This window comes from Balaenoptera ricei, chromosome 3 (genome assembly GCF_028023285.1).
Source record: "Balaenoptera ricei isolate mBalRic1 chromosome 3, mBalRic1.hap2, whole genome shotgun sequence".
Classification (NCBI taxonomy): domain Eukaryota; kingdom Metazoa; phylum Chordata; class Mammalia; order Artiodactyla; family Balaenopteridae; genus Balaenoptera; species Balaenoptera ricei.
In genome coordinates this window covers 78,748,992-78,765,266 of record NC_082641.1, presented here as the reverse complement: position 1 = coordinate 78,765,266, position 16,275 = coordinate 78,748,992, and the positions used below count along the sequence as shown (strand labels likewise).

The window sequence follows — 16,275 nt, the reverse complement described above, 5'->3', positions numbered from 1 at the left end:
TTTAAGGCAGGACAGTGAAGCGGGTTAAGTGTTTTCTAGGTTGCTATAGCAGGAGGGCATGCCTTCAGCTCACGGAAAAGTTCTACTGAGATTTAATTTTAAAACAACCCCGAATCATTTAAAATTGGAATTTGATCTTTCAAAAAGCCTATTCTTACCCCCCTCCTTTTCCCAAACTTAGGATGTTATGACATGGATTTTTAAGGAATTAACTGTCTGGAATCCATGCTGAATAAATAATGTATCTTGGCTTAGACTTTCTTCCTGTCTATGAAATCAAAAATTGATGGATTAATATGAAGTGTATGGGAAAAAAGTTTAAGAACCCTTGAAGGTGAGACAGAGTAGCACAATGGTCAATGCTGTTGCAAAGCCAACCTATTCCTCATGTGAGCTTAAAGGGGATAAAGTACCCAGCGGTGAAACAATAGCAAAGATATTTTTGAGGAGATAGTCAAGCGACTCTTATCTCTTTAAAACCATGGGGAACTTTGGGTGGATTTTATCTTGAAGGAACAATACATCAATTGTGGATTAGGATAAAAAAATTTGGCAAGGTTTGGGGTATTACCACCATAACTTGCTAAGAACCCCGTTCCCCAGTGTTTCTATCATAACAGACAAAGCCAGGCCCGTGGAGGAAGACTGCACGTATGTGGCTGAAACTGTTTTGCTTGGCAGAGAGGATACTCTGCACATTCTGCTGTTTCAGCTATGTTTAAAAAAGTTAAGTTTGCATCTGTGTGTCTATAACAGAATACACATTAGATACATGCGATTAAAACTTAATTATGAAACGGTAAACAGTGAAGTCTTTTAGAATCTGGCAACTGTGAATAAATAAAAAAGCTGCAGAGGAAAAACACAAAACTTGACATCATGAGGCATGAGCTCATTTCATAGAGCTTAAGTTTATGTACATAATCGTATCCAGACACCTGGCCCTGTTTTCTATGTAGAATTTTGACAAATGCTGGAATTTTGGCTTCAGTTTTCTTTTAACTAGCCTGAACTTTATTTGTGTAACTTAATAAAACAAAATTTTAAAAACCCAATTTTTCCTCACAAGGTAAAAGAATTCTTCAGCTCTTTGAAGGAAAATGGGTCTCAGCTCCGTTGTGTCCAACAAACAATTGAAACCATTGAGGAAAACATACGTTGGATGGATAAGAATTTTGATAAAATCAGAGTGTGGCTACAAAATGAAAAGCTTGAACTGCTGTAACAATCCGTTCCTTGTTGGTTCCTGTGATGTGTGATCTCCAACATTTTATTGAATGTGAATATTTTCAAAATAGAGATGGTTGTCTTGGCTCCCAGTGAAGATATTTCCTGCTCCTTCAACTCCTTATTCATTCGTCCCTTCTTATGAAGACTGGCTGCTAACTTTTTCATCAGGGGGTTATTGCCACCACATGTTCCATTATAGGTGTTACCCCCAAATGTAAACCCAAGTGGTAGGTTCCCTACTACGGAGAAGTGAAGTACCTTATTCTTCTATTTTATATTTTATACTTAAGCCCTGCGGTCTCCAAACCCCTGGTCCCCACACCCTGCTCCCCATGGGCTTCTCATTCATAAGCTGTTGTGTCAGTCTCCTGGGAAGACTCTGAACAGTAGTGACTACTGAACCATGAACCCCTGGGGCAGTGATTGAGCCAGAAGGGCCCTGATCTGCTTTCCACCTTTCTCTCCCTTGCTGCATGCCCAGGGGCTGACTTGTTGGAGGGCCACATCATGACACTTCCCTGTCCTCTGGCTTTCCGTTGACCTCCCAGGAGGGCAGATAAGAGCTGGGGTTGGGGAGGGAGTAGGTGATGGTGTTTATTCCCCCGGTTCCCTTGCAGGTTGCCTCAGGCTGGCCTCCACCGAAGGTCTCAGCTCTAGGGAGGTGGCCCTCTTTCCCACAAGCCTTCTCCATCTGTGTGTTCTAGTAAGTGCTTCCTCCTCTCACCCCTTCAGGGTGAAGGGTGAAGGGTGAAGGGGGAGCCTGGCTTTCATCAGTCCTGGCTGGACCTGTGGTTTCCATACATCCTGCTCACATTTTTGTTTCAAAAACAAAAAACAAAAACCCCCCAAAAAACCTTTTATAGATCCCTCCTCAGATAATCCTAATTTGAGTGTGCCATCTATTTCCTCAGGACCCTGACTAATAGTGTCTCTTCTGAAAAAGCCGAGTGCGTTCAGGTCTAGAAGAGAAACCTTTCATTTGAAGTTGAACCTCAGAGCTTTTGATCCTTAGGTAGGTGATGCTTCCTCTCCTTGTTCCTTATTTGGCCTAGTTTATAACCTCTAAATAAGTTGTTATTGGCACCTATTGCCAGTAAGGCATTGCAGTCTCTAGTAAATGATAAGGTATTGTGAAATGGAAAATACTTGCTTATATTAGCCTAAGTGAAGACAGTGTGTTGTACTGGAATTGAAGTCTTTTTTGAGTTGTTTTTTTTTTAATATATTGCAAAATTTAAGATAAAGGAATATGATATGACAAATGTCAATGTGTTTTTCTAATACAGTATGGAATAGAGGATCTTTTCTGGACATAAATGTGTTTGCAATTCCATTTTCATACATATTGCATGGCTTAATGGCTTGAGAACTAAAACCAGAAATCACTGGTAATGTCCATCCCCAGGTGTCTTTCTTCTAAAAAAACATACAAAGCCAAGATTTTAATGTAAAATATTTTTCTTTAATTGCATCTTATATCTTGATTAATGAAACATGGAAATAGTGGTTTTCAGTTTTGGTCACCTGAGGAACCTCTTTTCATTTGCTTTTAGAGAAGTCCATTTTCTAAAGAGACACAATATTGCCACACAATGTGCAAAACCCTTTTTGGTAATAAAAAATTGTTATTTACCTCTAAGCAAATATTTGCAGTTATTTACTCCAAATTAGATGGGTAAAAAGGACTGATTTAGATCTTGTAGCTTACTCAACTCATCATTAATTACTATCAAACACCCAAGTATTGAAGACGTTTCTAATAAACAAAAAGGCATATTCTGAGTACCTTAAATAAATGTTTACTTTAACAGGTATTTCCTAAATCTCTGGATTTTGGTATGTAATTTTAAAATACTTACATATATGCATGTAAATTAGTAATACTGCAGCCATATCCTTGCAAACACATCTGTCAATGTCAAAGGTTTCACTTTTTTTTTTTAAACAAAACCACTTTGTACTACCTATAGACACATAATTGAAATCCCTCAGAAAAAGTGTTTATTTTCTTGTTAGTGCCTTGAAAAGGTCTGTTTAGTCACCATAATCCTGGCTTATATTTCCCAGATTTAGACTAGTAATGCCTGCATCTCTGATGGGATGGGGACATAGCATTTGAAGTGGATGCAGTTTGAAATCTCAGAGGTATATGCATGATTTTTAAAGACAATTTTTAGATCATATTAACAAAATTGGATGCGCATTATAAGTAGTATGTTATTGTTGCTTGCCTCCCACCCCATTAGACGGTATTGGTGATATTACTTATTTTTAGTGAAGTTGCTAAATCCTAATAAATAGTTTAAACAGATGCTGAGGAAGGCTGTGCTCTCTGAAAACAAGGAATTCCAAATCAGTTTTATGATGTGTACCTGATATCTTTTCCTGCATTCACTATCAGGAAATAAAGATGGGATTTTGATAAATATTTAATTTCATCAATGACACCGGTGCTGTATTCATAAACCGTTCAGAAAGGTATGAGAAACCATTCCAAGTTGTGGGATATCAGACACTAGTTCTTAAATTGCTGTGGGGGAAAAGCAGATTTTTAAATTTTAAAAAGATCTTTTTCTTTATTTTTAAGCAGAAGTTTGTTTTTGTTTTTGGTAAACCCAACTTCCATTAAGCCACATGCTGTACAGTGCAAGACTAATGTGGCAATGGCTCTAAGCAAACAACTGCTGCTCAGGTTTTATAGAGAGAGGCTGGAAAGCCCAGCTTAATGCAGTAAACCAGCAGAGTTCAAGCCATATGAGTATTCTAAGAATTAGATTTTGTTATTCTTGGAACTTGCTATGCAGTGACACAGAGTCTGCGTTTTGCTCTTCTGACTCGAGTCAAGTCTCAGTAGGCCTGTGCTGACGTCCTAACCTCTGGCAAAGAAGAGTTCAGCTTGAAAAGGGGCGCGGTGCTTCCTCGTCTGTCCACGTTATCTATTGTTAGCAGCTCAAGAGGAGACATGTGCCCAATGTACGATATTTTATGTTTGCCTTATAAACATGAACCCAAAGAAACATCAAATACAGTTCAAAAGCCCAAGAGGAAAGGGGTAATGAGAAATCAGAACACTGAAGAATATGTAAAGCATTGTTTTCCAAATGCTAACAACAAAAAATATTAAGTGCAAATTGAAAATACTAATGAGATTTACAGACACTGAGGGTAGAAGGTGCAAAAGTTTGCGAAGGTTTTTCCTTTTGTGTGTGTTGCTTTAAGAAGCTATCAAATATATCTCTTAGAAATATATAGTTCCTTTCTCTCCCAACTGAAGACAATTTTTAAAAATTCAAAGTTTATCAGTACTCAGTAGAATAACACAGGTGAACCAGACAAATTCAGTTTCTTTTCAGGAAAAGAAAAACAATGTTTAGGATGTCAGAAGACTCAACAAATACTGCTGTCTAGAAGCTACTCAGAAAATTTTTCTGCTGTTAAAGGCTTTTGTTCTTCAAACATCACCATCTACCAGCTGAAGATTTTATATGCGGATACCTTGAAAAATTCAAAGAAGAAAATCCAGTGAACATTTGATATGTAATTTTCTTATTACAGGCATAATAAATTTAAGGAGGAATTTACTAAAGTAGATATGAGAATCAAAAATTAAAAGAAATTTATTTTTATAATTTTGGGGAAAATCTTTGGAGCAGTTCTAATCAGTATACCTCCCTCTTTGTAGCAAATAAAAGTGGATTCATGGTGAGAGAGCCTAACCCAATTTAACCTACATTTTCATTTCTTTTAGGTTTTTGGCAGCAAGTGGTTATAAGCTTTTATGGTTTAGAATAAGACCTCTTCTCTCTGAAGTTAATAAGGGCCCAGCTCTCAAGATAGATCTCAGAGACTCCCTCGTCCATACCAGCTCTTTAGTTACCATACAGTAGAATCAAACACAGAGCTTTACTTTCTCAAACTAAGATGAACAGAAGTTGTCAATCTTTTCCTTTGCCCTATTCTCAAAACTCTAATTACCATCAGACCCTAGGGGGGTACTTCTCCTCACTCCACAATGTGTTTGTATTTTGGGTAATATCTATATCATAAGGCCATTTCACTATAAGATGTAACATGCCAATTTTGCTTTGCCCCAGTAACCTGCAGTCATGAGCATTTGGGTTTCAGAGTCAACTAGACTTAGATCGTCATTTTCTTTAAGAGCCTGGCCTAATATCTTAAAGAGCTCTTAATTATAAGATGAATGTTTTTAAACATTCCGATAGCACCATTTATTGCTTTACAGGGAATTACTCTATAGATTTTGCAATGTGTATTTCATGCCAATAGCATAAAGAGAACATGAAATACTCAAGAAGGAGACAGTTTCTCTCACCTATAACACACAGGCTGGTAGAAGGTACAATTGTCTTCATTTACCGCAAACATCAAACTTACCAAATAGTGTGAACTTTAACTTGTACTTTTTCCATCAGCTTTTCGCTTGGAAGTTTCCTCCTTTGCCTAGAAGGACAAGCAAAAACCATCAATGAGCTCTTTATTTTCTGGATTAAGTACCAAAAACTGATCAACCAGAAGAGGCTTATGAGGAAGTAGGCTTTTCAGAATTAAAAGGGCAAAAATGGCAGTCAGCAGGGGAAAATAAGATGGTCCTTTTTAAGTATCTCATTTAGCCCATACACTGAATTCTTCCCCTTAAAGTTTATAAACTAAAAATAACCTTAAGTGATTCTAAATTTTTTACTCTAGACTTTGTGGTTTTTTTTTTTTTTTTTGAAGGCCAGCATCATTGAAGAAAAAAAATACATAGGTGTTCATGGATGGTATCGATTCATTGCACACTGATCCATCCTTCTCTTGTACTTGGGGGCTTACCCGGCAGCTAATCCACTCAGCGTATAGGGTTACTGTGCTTTCTGTTTTTTGAGTATGTACTTTGTATGACAGAAATTAAATAATAAATATTTAATCTGAGATATAATGGCATGAGCAACTAATTATCAATCTGGTTTCTTGTATCTTTCATGGATTTCACTTTTTTTGAGGTATAATTGACATATTAGTTCCATGTGTATAACATAAGCATTCCATATTTATAAATATTGTGGAATAACACAATAAATCTAGTTAAAATCCATCACCATACATAGTTACAAAATTTTTGTGATGAGAACTTTAAAGATCTACTCTCTTAGCAACTTTCAAATATGCAATACAGTATTTATTGACTGTCATTACCATGCTTTACATAACAGTCCCATGACTTAAGTATTTTAAGTTTGTACCTTTTGACTACCTTCACCAATTTCACCTACTCCCCATCCCTCACCTCTCTGGCAGCCACCAATCTATGAGCTCATGTTTTTGTTTTTAGATTCTACATATAAGTGAGATCATAGAGCTTTCATCTTTCTCTGACTTTTTTCACTTGCATAATGCAATTGAGGTCCATTGATGTTGTTGAAAAGGCAAGATTTCATTCTTTTTTATGGCTGAGTAATATTCCATTGGATATATATACCATATTTTTTATCCATCCATCAATGGACACTTAGGTTGTTTCCATAACTTAGCTATTGTAAATAATTCTGCCATGAACATGGGAATGCAGATATCTTTTCAAGTTAGTTCTTTTTTCAAAGATTTTTTTGATGTGGAACATTTTTAAAGTCTTTATTGAATTTGTTACAATATCGCTTCTGTTTTATGTTTTGGCTTGTTGGCTGCGAGGCATGTGGGATCTTAGCTCCCCAACTGGGGATTGAAACTGCCCCCACTGCACTGGAAGCCAATGTCTTAACCACTGGACCACCAGAGAAGTCCCCAAGTTAGTTTTCATTTTCTTTTGATAAATACCCAGAAGTGGAATTCCTGGATTATATGGTAGTTCTAGTTTTAATTTTTTGAGGAATCCCATACTGTTTTCTATAGTGACTATACCAATTTACATTCCTACCAATAGTGCACTTTCCCTGATGATTAGTGATGTTGAGCACCTTTTCATATGCTTCTTGGCTATCTGTATGTCTTCTTTGGAAAACTGTCTATTTAGATCCTCTGCCCAGTTTTTCATTTGGATTTTTTTTGCTGTTGAGTTGTATTAGTTCTTTATATATTTTGGATATCAATCTCTTATCAGATATATGATTTGCAAATATTTTCTCCCATTCAGTAGGTTGCCTTTTCATTTTGTTGATGTTTTCCTTTGCTGTGCAGAGCTTTTTCATTTGATGTAGTTATACTTGTTTGTTTTTACTTTTGTGCTTTCGTTGCCTTTGCTTTTGGTGTCAAGTCCATAAAAATCTCTATTAAGACTGATGTCAAAGAGCTTACTGCCTATGTTTTCTTCTAGGAGTTTTATGGTTTCAGATCTTATATTCAAGTCTTTAAGCCATTTTGAGTTAATTTTTGTGTATGGTTTGAGATAGAGGTCCAGTTCCCAACACTATTTATTGAAGAGACTGTCCTTTCCCCACTGTATATTCTTGGCTCCTTTATCATTAATTATTGACCATATTTCTGGGCTGTCTCTCTCTTTTTTTTTCGGTTGTGCCGTGTGGCTTGCAGGATCTTAGTTCCCTGACCAGGGATTGAACCCATGCCCTCGGCAGTGAAAGCGCAGAGTCCTAACCACTGGACTGCCAGGGAATTCTCTGGGCTCTCTATTCTGTTCCATTGATCTATGTGTCTGTTTTTATGCCAATACCATACTATTTTGATTACTATATCTTTGTAATATAGTTTGAAATTAGGGAGCATGATGCCTCCACCTTTTTCTTTTTTGAGATTACTTTGGCTGTTTGGGGTCTTTGGTGGTTCCATACAAATTTCAGGATTGTTTTTTCTGTTTCTATGAAAAATGTCACTGGAATACAGATAGGGATTGTATTGAATCTGTAGACTGCTTTGGGTAGTATGGACATTTTAACAATATTTTTTTCAATCTATGAGCATGGAATAACTTTCTGTTTATTTATGTCTTCTTCACTTTCTTTCATCACTGTCTTATAATTCCCATTGGATAGGTCTTTCACCTCAGTTAAATTTATTCTGAGGGTTTTTCATGCCATTATAAATGGCATATATGTGTTTATATCTCCTTCTTATAGTTTGTTATTAGTGTCTAGAAAGAGTATCCTACACTTTTACTGAATTTGTTTATTAGTTCTAACAGTTTTTGGTGGAGTCTTTAGGGTTTTCTTTATATGTCAGTTTTGCAAATAGTGACAGTTTTAGTTCTTCCTTTCCAGTTTGAATGCTTTTAATATCTTTTTCTTGCCTAATTGCTGTGGCTAGGACTTACAATACTATGTTGAATAAGTGGCAAGAGTGGGTATCCTTGTCTTTTTCCTGATCTTAGAGAAAAAGTTTTCATCTTTTTACCGTTGAGTATGATGATAGCTGTGGGCTTGTTATGTATGGCCCTTATTATGATGAGGTATGTTCCCTCTATATCTACTTTGTGGAGAGTTTTTACCATAAATGGATGTGGGTTTTCAGATCTTTTTCTGCATCTATTGAGATAATCATATGATTTTTATCCTTCATTTTGTTAATGTGGTGTATCATCACATTGACTAATTTGCAGATGTTGAACCACCTTGCAGCCCTGGAATAAATCCTACTTGATCATGGTGTATGATCCTTCTAATGTACTGTCAAATTCAGTTTGCTAATATTTTGTTGAGGATTTTATACATATATTTTCATCAGGGATATTGGCCTGTAGTTTTCTCTTCTGGTTCCCTGGCCTAGTTTTGGTAGCAGGATAATGGTGGCCTTGTAAAATGAGTTTGGAAGTATTCCCTCCTTTTCTTTTTTTGGAAGAGTTTGAGAAGGACTGGTTTTAAGTCTTCTTTAAATGTATGGTAAAATTCACCAGTGAAGTTCTCTGATCCCAGACTTTTGTTTGTTGGGAGGTTTATGATTACCGATTCAATCTCCTTACTAGTAATGGTCTTTTCATGTGTTCTATTTCTTCATGATCCAGTCTTGGTAGGTGTATGTTTCTTTCTTCAAGGTGTCCAATATTTGGTGTATAATTGTTCATAGCAGTCTCTTATGATCCTTTGTATTTCTGTGGTATCAGTTGTAACGTCTCCTTTTTCATTTGATTTTATCTGAGTCCTCTTTTTTATTTTTTTCTGGTCAGCCTAGCTAAAGGTTTTCTGAATTTTATCTTTTCAAAAAAACAGCTCTTAGTTTTATCTTTTCTATTGTCTTTTTAATCTCTTTCATCTACTTCTGTTCTGATTTTTGTTATTTCCTTTCCTTTACTGATTCTGGGCTTCATTTGTTATTATTCTTCTAGTTCCTTGAGGTATAAAGTTAGGTTGTTTGAGATTTTTCTGATTTCTTGAGGTAGGCATTTATCACTATAAACTTCCCTCCTAGAACTACTTCTTCTGGATCCCATAAATTTTGGTATATTGTGTTTTCATTTTCATTTGTCTCAAGGTATTTTTTAATTTCTTTTTTGATTTCTTCTTCAACCCATTCATTGGTTGTTGAGTAGCATATTGTTTATGAAATCCACATGTTTTTGTGAATTTTCCAGTTTTCTTCTTATAATTGATTTCTAGTTTCATACCATTGTAGTAAAAAGGATGCCTGATATGATGTCAGTCTTCTTAAATTTATTAAGAGTTGTTTTGTGGCCTAACATATGATATATCCTGGAGAATGTTCCATGTACATTCGAGGAAACTGTGTATTCTGTGGCTCTGGATCAAATGTTCTGTATATAACTATTAAGTACAACTGCTATAACATGTCATTTAAGGTCAATGTTTCCTTATTGATTTCCTGTCTGGATGATCTGTCAGTTGATGAAAATGGGGTATTAAAGTCCCCTACCATTTCTCCCCTTAGATCTGTTAATATTTGCTTTATATATTTAGGCATTCCTATGTTGGGTACATAAATATTTACAAATGTTAAATCCGCTTGTGCATCAACCCCTTTATCATTATTTAATGTTCTTCTTGTTTCTTATTACAGTTTTTGTTTTAAAGACTATTTTGTCTGATGTAAGTATAGCTACCCCAGCTTTGTTTTGGTTTCCATATGCATGGAATATTTTTTCCATCTCTTCATTTTCAGTCTGTTCTTAAATTTGAAGTTTCTTGTAGGCAGCATATAGATCGTCTTGCTTTTTTATCCCTTCTGCACTCTGTCTTTTGATTGAGGAATTTAGCCCATTTACTTTTAAAGTATTTATTAATAAGTATGTACTTATTGCCATTTTGTTAATTATTTTCTGGCTGTTCTGTATTTCCTTTGTTCCTTCTCTTGCTCTCTTTTGTGATTTGATCATTTTCTATAGTAGTATGCTTAGGTTCCTTTCTCTTTCTCTCTTGTGTATCTACTATAGGTTTTTACTTTGTGGTTACCATTGAGGCTTACATATAACAACTTACATTTATATTTTAAGTCAATAACAACTTATGTTTGAATGCTCTACATTTTTACTCCCCCACCCCCTATTTTGTTTTTGATGTCCATTTTACGTCTTTTAATCTTGTGTATCCCTTAATTAATTATTATAATTATAGTTATTTTTACTACTTTTGTCTTTTAACCTTCATACTAGCTTTATAAGTGATTAATCCACCAGCTTTACAACATTAGATTATTCTGAATTTTACTGTATGTTAACCTTTACCAGTGAGATTTATACTTTGATATGTTTTCCTGTTACTAGTTAGCACCCTTTCCAGCTTAAAGAAGTCTTTTTAACATTTCTTGTAAGGCTGGTTTAGTGGTGATGAACTCCTTAACTTCTGCTTACTGGAAAAACTTGTTCTTTCCTTCAATTCTGAATGACTTTTCCAAGAAGAGTATTCTTGGAAGTTTTTTCTTTCAGCACTTTGAATATATCATGACACTCCTTTATGGCTTGCAAAGTTTCTGCTGAAAATCTGCTGAGAGTCTTGAGGGAGTTCCCTTGTATGTAAAAAGTTATTTTTCTCTTGGTTCACTTAAGTTTCTCTCCTTGTCTTTAACTTTTGATATTTTAATTGTAATGTGTCTTTGATATGGATGTCTTTGGGTTCTTATTTGGAAGCCTCTGGGCTTCCTGGATATGGTTGTCTGTTGCCTTCCTCATGTTAGGGAAAGTTTTAGCCATTATTTCTTCAGATAAGTTCTTTGTCCCTTTCTCTCTCACTTCTCCTTCTGGGACTCCTGTAATGCAAATGGTCGTCTGTGTTGGTTTGTGTGATGTTGTCCCATAAGTAAGTCCTTTCAGCTATCTTTATTTTTTTTTTTTTCATTTTTTTTCTTTTTGCTGCTTTGATTGGGTGAATCCCATTGCTTTGTCTTTGAGTTCACTGATCCTTTCTTCTGCTTCTTCTAGTCTGCTGTTAAACCCCTCTAGTGTGTTTTTCAGTTCAGTTATTGTATTTTTCAGCTCTGTGGCTTCTATTTGTTACTTTCTTGTATTTTTCTTTTTTTTTTTTTTTTTTTTTTTTTTTTTTTTTAATTTTATAGCTACTTTATTATTTATTTATTTATTTTTGGCTGTGTTGGGTCTTCAGTTCGTGCGAGGGCTTTCTCTAGTTGCGGCAAGCGGGGGCCACTCTTCATCGCGGTGCGGGGACCGCTCTTCATCGCGGTGCGCGGGCCTTTCACTATCGCGGCCCCTCCCGTTGCGGGGCACAGGCTCCAGATGCGCAGGCTCAGTAGTTGTGGCTCACGGGCCCAGCTGCTCCGTGGCATGTGGGATCTTCCCGGACCAGGGCTCGAACCCGTGTCCCCTGCATTAGCAGGCAGATTCTCAACCACTGCGCCACCAGGGAAGCCCTCTTGTATTTTTCTTATCTCTTTGTTGAAGTTCTCACTGTGTTCATCCATTCCTCCCCCAAGTTTGGTGAGCAAATTTATGACTTATTTTGAACTCATCAGGTAAATCACTTCATTAAGATTTTTATCATGAGGTTTTAATTGTTTGGAACATACTCCTCTGTTTCATTTTCCTTGACTCTCTGTGTTGGTTTCTGTGCATTAGATAAAACAACCACCTCTCCCAGTCTTAAAGGAATGGCCTCATGTAGGAGATGAACCTTACTGTTAAACCCTGCCCTAACTCTTTTTTTTTTTAAAACATCTTTATTGAAGTATAATTGCCTTACAATGGTGTGTTAGCTTCTGCTTTATAACAAAGTTAATCAGTTATACATATACAATATGTTCCCATATCTCTTCCCTCTTGCATCTCCCTCCCTCCCACCCTCCCCATCCCACCCCTCTAGGTGGTCACAAAGCACCGAGCTGATCTCCCTGTGCTATGCGGCTGCTTCCCACTAGCTATCTATTTTACATTTGGTAGTGTATATATGTCCATGACACTCTCTCACCCTGTCACATCTCACCCCACCCCCTCCCCATATCCTCAAGTCCATTCTCTAGTAGGTCTGTGTCTTTATTCCCCTCTTGCCACTAGGTTCTTCATGGCCTTTTTTTTTTTTTTTCCTTAGATTCCGTATATATGTGTTAGCATACTGTATTTGTTTTTCTCTTTCTGACTTACTTCACTCTGTATGACAGACTCTAACTCCATCCACCTCATTACAAATACCTCCATTTCATTTCTTTTTATGGCTGAGTAATATTCCATTGTATATATGTGCCACATCTTCTTTATCCATTCATCTGTCAATGGACATTTAGGTTGCTTCCATGTCCTGGCTATTGTAAATAGAGCTGCAATGAACATTGTGGTACATGACTCTTTTTGAACTATGGTTTTCTCAGGGTATATGCCCAGTAGTGGGATTGCTGGGTCGTATGGTAGTTCTATTTGTAGTTTTTTAAGGAACCTCCATACTGTTCTCCATAGTGGCTGTATCAATTTACATTCCCACCAACAGTGCAAGAGAGTTCCCTTTCCTCCACACCCTCTCCAGCATTTATTGTTTCTAGATTTTTTGATGATGGCCATTCTGACCGGTGTGAGATGATATCTCATTGTAGTTTTGATTTGCATTTCTCTAATGATTAATGATGTTGAGCATTCTTTCATGTGTCTGTAGGCCATCTGTATATCTTCTTTGGAGAAATGTCTATTTAGGTCTTCTGCCCATTTTTGGATTGGGTTGTTCGTTTTTTTGTTATTGAGCTGCATGAGCTGCTTGTAAATCTTGGAGATCAATCCTTTGTCAGTTGCTTCATTTGCAAATATTTTCTCCCATTCTGATGGTTGTGTTTTGGTCTTGTTTATGGTTTCCTTTGCTGTGCAAAAGCTTTTAAGTTTCATTAGGTCCCATTTGTTTATTTGTGTTCTTATTTCCATTTCTCTGGGAGCTGGGTCAAAAAGAATCTTGCTGTGATGTATGTCATAGAGTGTTCTGCCTATGTTTTCCTCTAAGAGTTTGATAGTGTCTGGTCTTACACTTAGGTCTTTAATCCATTTTGAGTTTATTTTTGTGCATGGTGTCAGGGAGTGTTCTAGTTTCATACTTGTACATGTATCTGTCCAATTTTCCCAGCACCACTTATTGAAGAGGCTGTCTTTTCTCCACTGTATATGCTTGCCTCCTTTATCAAAGATAAGGTGACCATATGTGCATGGGTTTATCTCTGGGCTTTCTATCCTGTTCCATTGATCTATATTTCTGTTTTTGTGCCAGTACCAAACTGTCTTGATTACTGTAGCTTTGTAATATAGTCTGAAGTCAGGGAGCCTGATTCCCCCAGCTCCATTTTTCGTTCTCAAGATTGCTTTGGCTATTCGGGGTCTTTTGTGTTTCCATACAAATTGTGAAATTTTTTGTTCTAGTTCTGTGAAAAATGCCAGTGGTAGTTTGATAGGGATTGCATTGAATCTGTAGATTGCTTTGGGTAGTAGAGTCATTTTCACAATGTTGATTCTTCCAATCCAGGAACATGGTATATCTTTCCATCTATTTGTATCATCTTTAATTTCTTTCATCAGTGTCTTATAATTTTCTGCATACAGGTCTTTTGTCTCCTTAGGTAGGTTTATTCCTAGATATTTTATTCTTTTTGTTGCAATGGTAAACGGGAGTGTTTTCTTAATTTCACTTTCAGATTTTTCGTCATTAGTGTATAGAAATGCAAGAGATTTCTGTGCATTAATTTTGTATCCTGCTACTTTACCAAATTCATTGATTAGCTCTAGGAGTTTTCTGGTAGCATCTTTAGGATTCTCTATGTATAGTATCATGTCATCTGCAAACAGTGACAGCTTTACTTCTTCTTTTCCGATTTGGATTCCTTTTATTTCTTTGTCTTCTCTGATTGCTGTGGCTAACACTTCCAAAACTATGTTGAATAATAGTGGTGAGAGTGGGCAACCTTGTCTTGTTCCTGATCTTAGTGGAAATGGTTTCAGTTTTTCACCATTGAGGACAATGTTGGCTGTGGGTTTGTCATATATGGCCTTTATTATGTTGAGGAAAGTTCCCTCTATGCCTACTTTCTGCAGGGCTTTTATCATAAATGGGTGTTGAATTTTGTTGAAAGCTTTCTCTGCATCTATTGAGATGATCATATGGTTTTTCTCCTTCAATTTGTTAATATGGTGTATCACATTGATTGATTTATGTATATTGAAGAATCCTTGCATTCCTGGGATAAACCCCACTTGATCATGGTGTATGATCCTTTTAATGTGCTGTTGGATTCTGTTTGCTAGTATTTTGTTGAGGATTTTTGCATCTATGTTCATCAGTGATATTGGCCTGTAGTTTTCTTTCTTTGTGACATCTTTGTCTGGTTTTGGTATCAGGGTGATGGTGGCCTCGTAGAATGAGTTTGGGAGTGTTCCTCCCTCTGCAATATTTTGGAAGAGTTTGAGAAGGATAGGTGTTAGCTCTTCTCTAAATGTTTGATAGAATTCGCCTGTGAAGCCATCTGGTCCTGGGCTTTTGTTTGTTGGAAGGTTTTTAATCACAGTTTCAATTTCAGTGCTTGTGATTGGTCTGTTCATATTTTCTATTTCTTCCTGGTTCAGTCTCGGCAGTTTGTGCATTTCTAAGAATCTGTCCATTTCTTCCAGGTTGTCCCTTTTTTTGGCGTAGAGTTGCTTGTAGTAATCTCCCATGATCTTTTGTATTTCTGCAGTGTCAGTGGTTACTTCTCCTTTTTCATTTCTAATTCTATTGATTTGAGTCTTCTCCCTTTTTCTCTTGATGAGTCTGGCTAATGGTTTATCAATTTTGTTTATCTTCTCAAAGAACCAGCTTTTAGTTTTATTGATTTTTGCTATTGTTTCCTTCATTTCTTTTTCATTTATTTCTGACCTGATCTTTATGATTTCTTTCCTTCTGCTAGCTTTGGGGTTTTTTTGTTCTTCTTTCTCTAATTGCTTTAGGTGCAAGGTTAGGTTGTTTATTCGAGATGTTTCCTGTTTCTTGAGGTAGGCTTGTATTGCTATAAACTTCCCTCTTAGCACTGCTTTTGCTGCGTCCCATAGGTTTTGGGTCGTCGTATCTCCATTGTCATTTGTTTCTAGGTATTTTTTGTGCCCTAACTCTTGATCGTCTCTCAAAACATTGTAAGTGTTCAAGCAGCCTATTTTATTTTCAGTGGTTCACAGTAGTTGAGGGTTTGCTAAGATCTGTCAGTGTCCCAAAGGGGAGAATCTCAGCACCTAAATTCAGGCTGAATGGAAGCCAGTCCCTCAGGTAGCAGGCTTTAAAATATACAAATATATATAGTCTTGTAGGATGGACCACAAGCATAAGTCCTGCTGGCTACCAGAGCCAGGGGATCAGCAAGTGTCCCTTGGGTGGCAGTTACAAAAATTGGGCCTCTTGATGAGTGTATAAGCCCCCTTTCTGGGAGATGCTGGTGACCTGGAGTGAGGTGGAGAAACAGCACAAAGATGGTGAGCACCAGCTTACATTTCCTAAGAGCACATCTGTAGGTGTCTAGATGTGTGCCAAACTGGAAGCCTGCCCCTCAGGCCAAAGCTCCAGGACAAGCAAATAGGCCTCTTACACAGAAAGACTGGGGGTATGTTTTAGTCTGCTGTCTGTGCAGTACTCTGGGGATGGTGGCCAGCCAAGAACTGTATCTCTGATTGCTTTGGGGTGGGCAGATGAGTCAGAGCTCACAAGCCCT

The 16,275-nt window shown here is 36.9% G+C and overlaps 2 protein-coding genes across 13 annotated transcripts in view; one reads left to right on the top strand and one right to left on the bottom strand.

Moving 5' to 3' along the window:
• ERAP1 (endoplasmic reticulum aminopeptidase 1) overlaps nucleotides 1-2,069 on the top strand; it is an 86,421-nt gene extending 84,352 nt beyond the window's left edge. For all 5 annotated transcript variants that reach the window (XM_059916803.1, XM_059916807.1, XM_059916805.1 and 2 more), the window contains one exon: nucleotides 1,070-2,069. In XM_059916803.1, the coding sequence (XP_059772786.1) occupies nucleotides 1,070-1,225 (156 nt within the window). In that variant the 3' untranslated portion in view covers nucleotides 1,226-2,069. The remainder of the gene's footprint in view (nucleotides 1-1,069) is intronic.
• Nucleotides 2,070-2,670: 601 nt separating this feature from the next.
• Nucleotides 2,671-16,275, bottom strand: part of CAST (calpastatin) — a 122,163-nt gene continuing 108,558 nt past the window's right edge. For all 8 annotated transcript variants that reach the window (XM_059916809.1, XM_059916808.1, XM_059916815.1 and 5 more), the window contains 2 exons: nucleotides 5,626-5,691; nucleotides 2,671-4,725 (listed from right to left, as the gene is read on the bottom strand). In XM_059916809.1, the coding sequence (XP_059772792.1) occupies nucleotides 5,641-5,691 (51 nt within the window). In that variant the 3' untranslated portion in view covers nucleotides 2,671-4,725; nucleotides 5,626-5,640. The remainder of the gene's footprint in view (nucleotides 4,726-5,625; nucleotides 5,692-16,275) is intronic.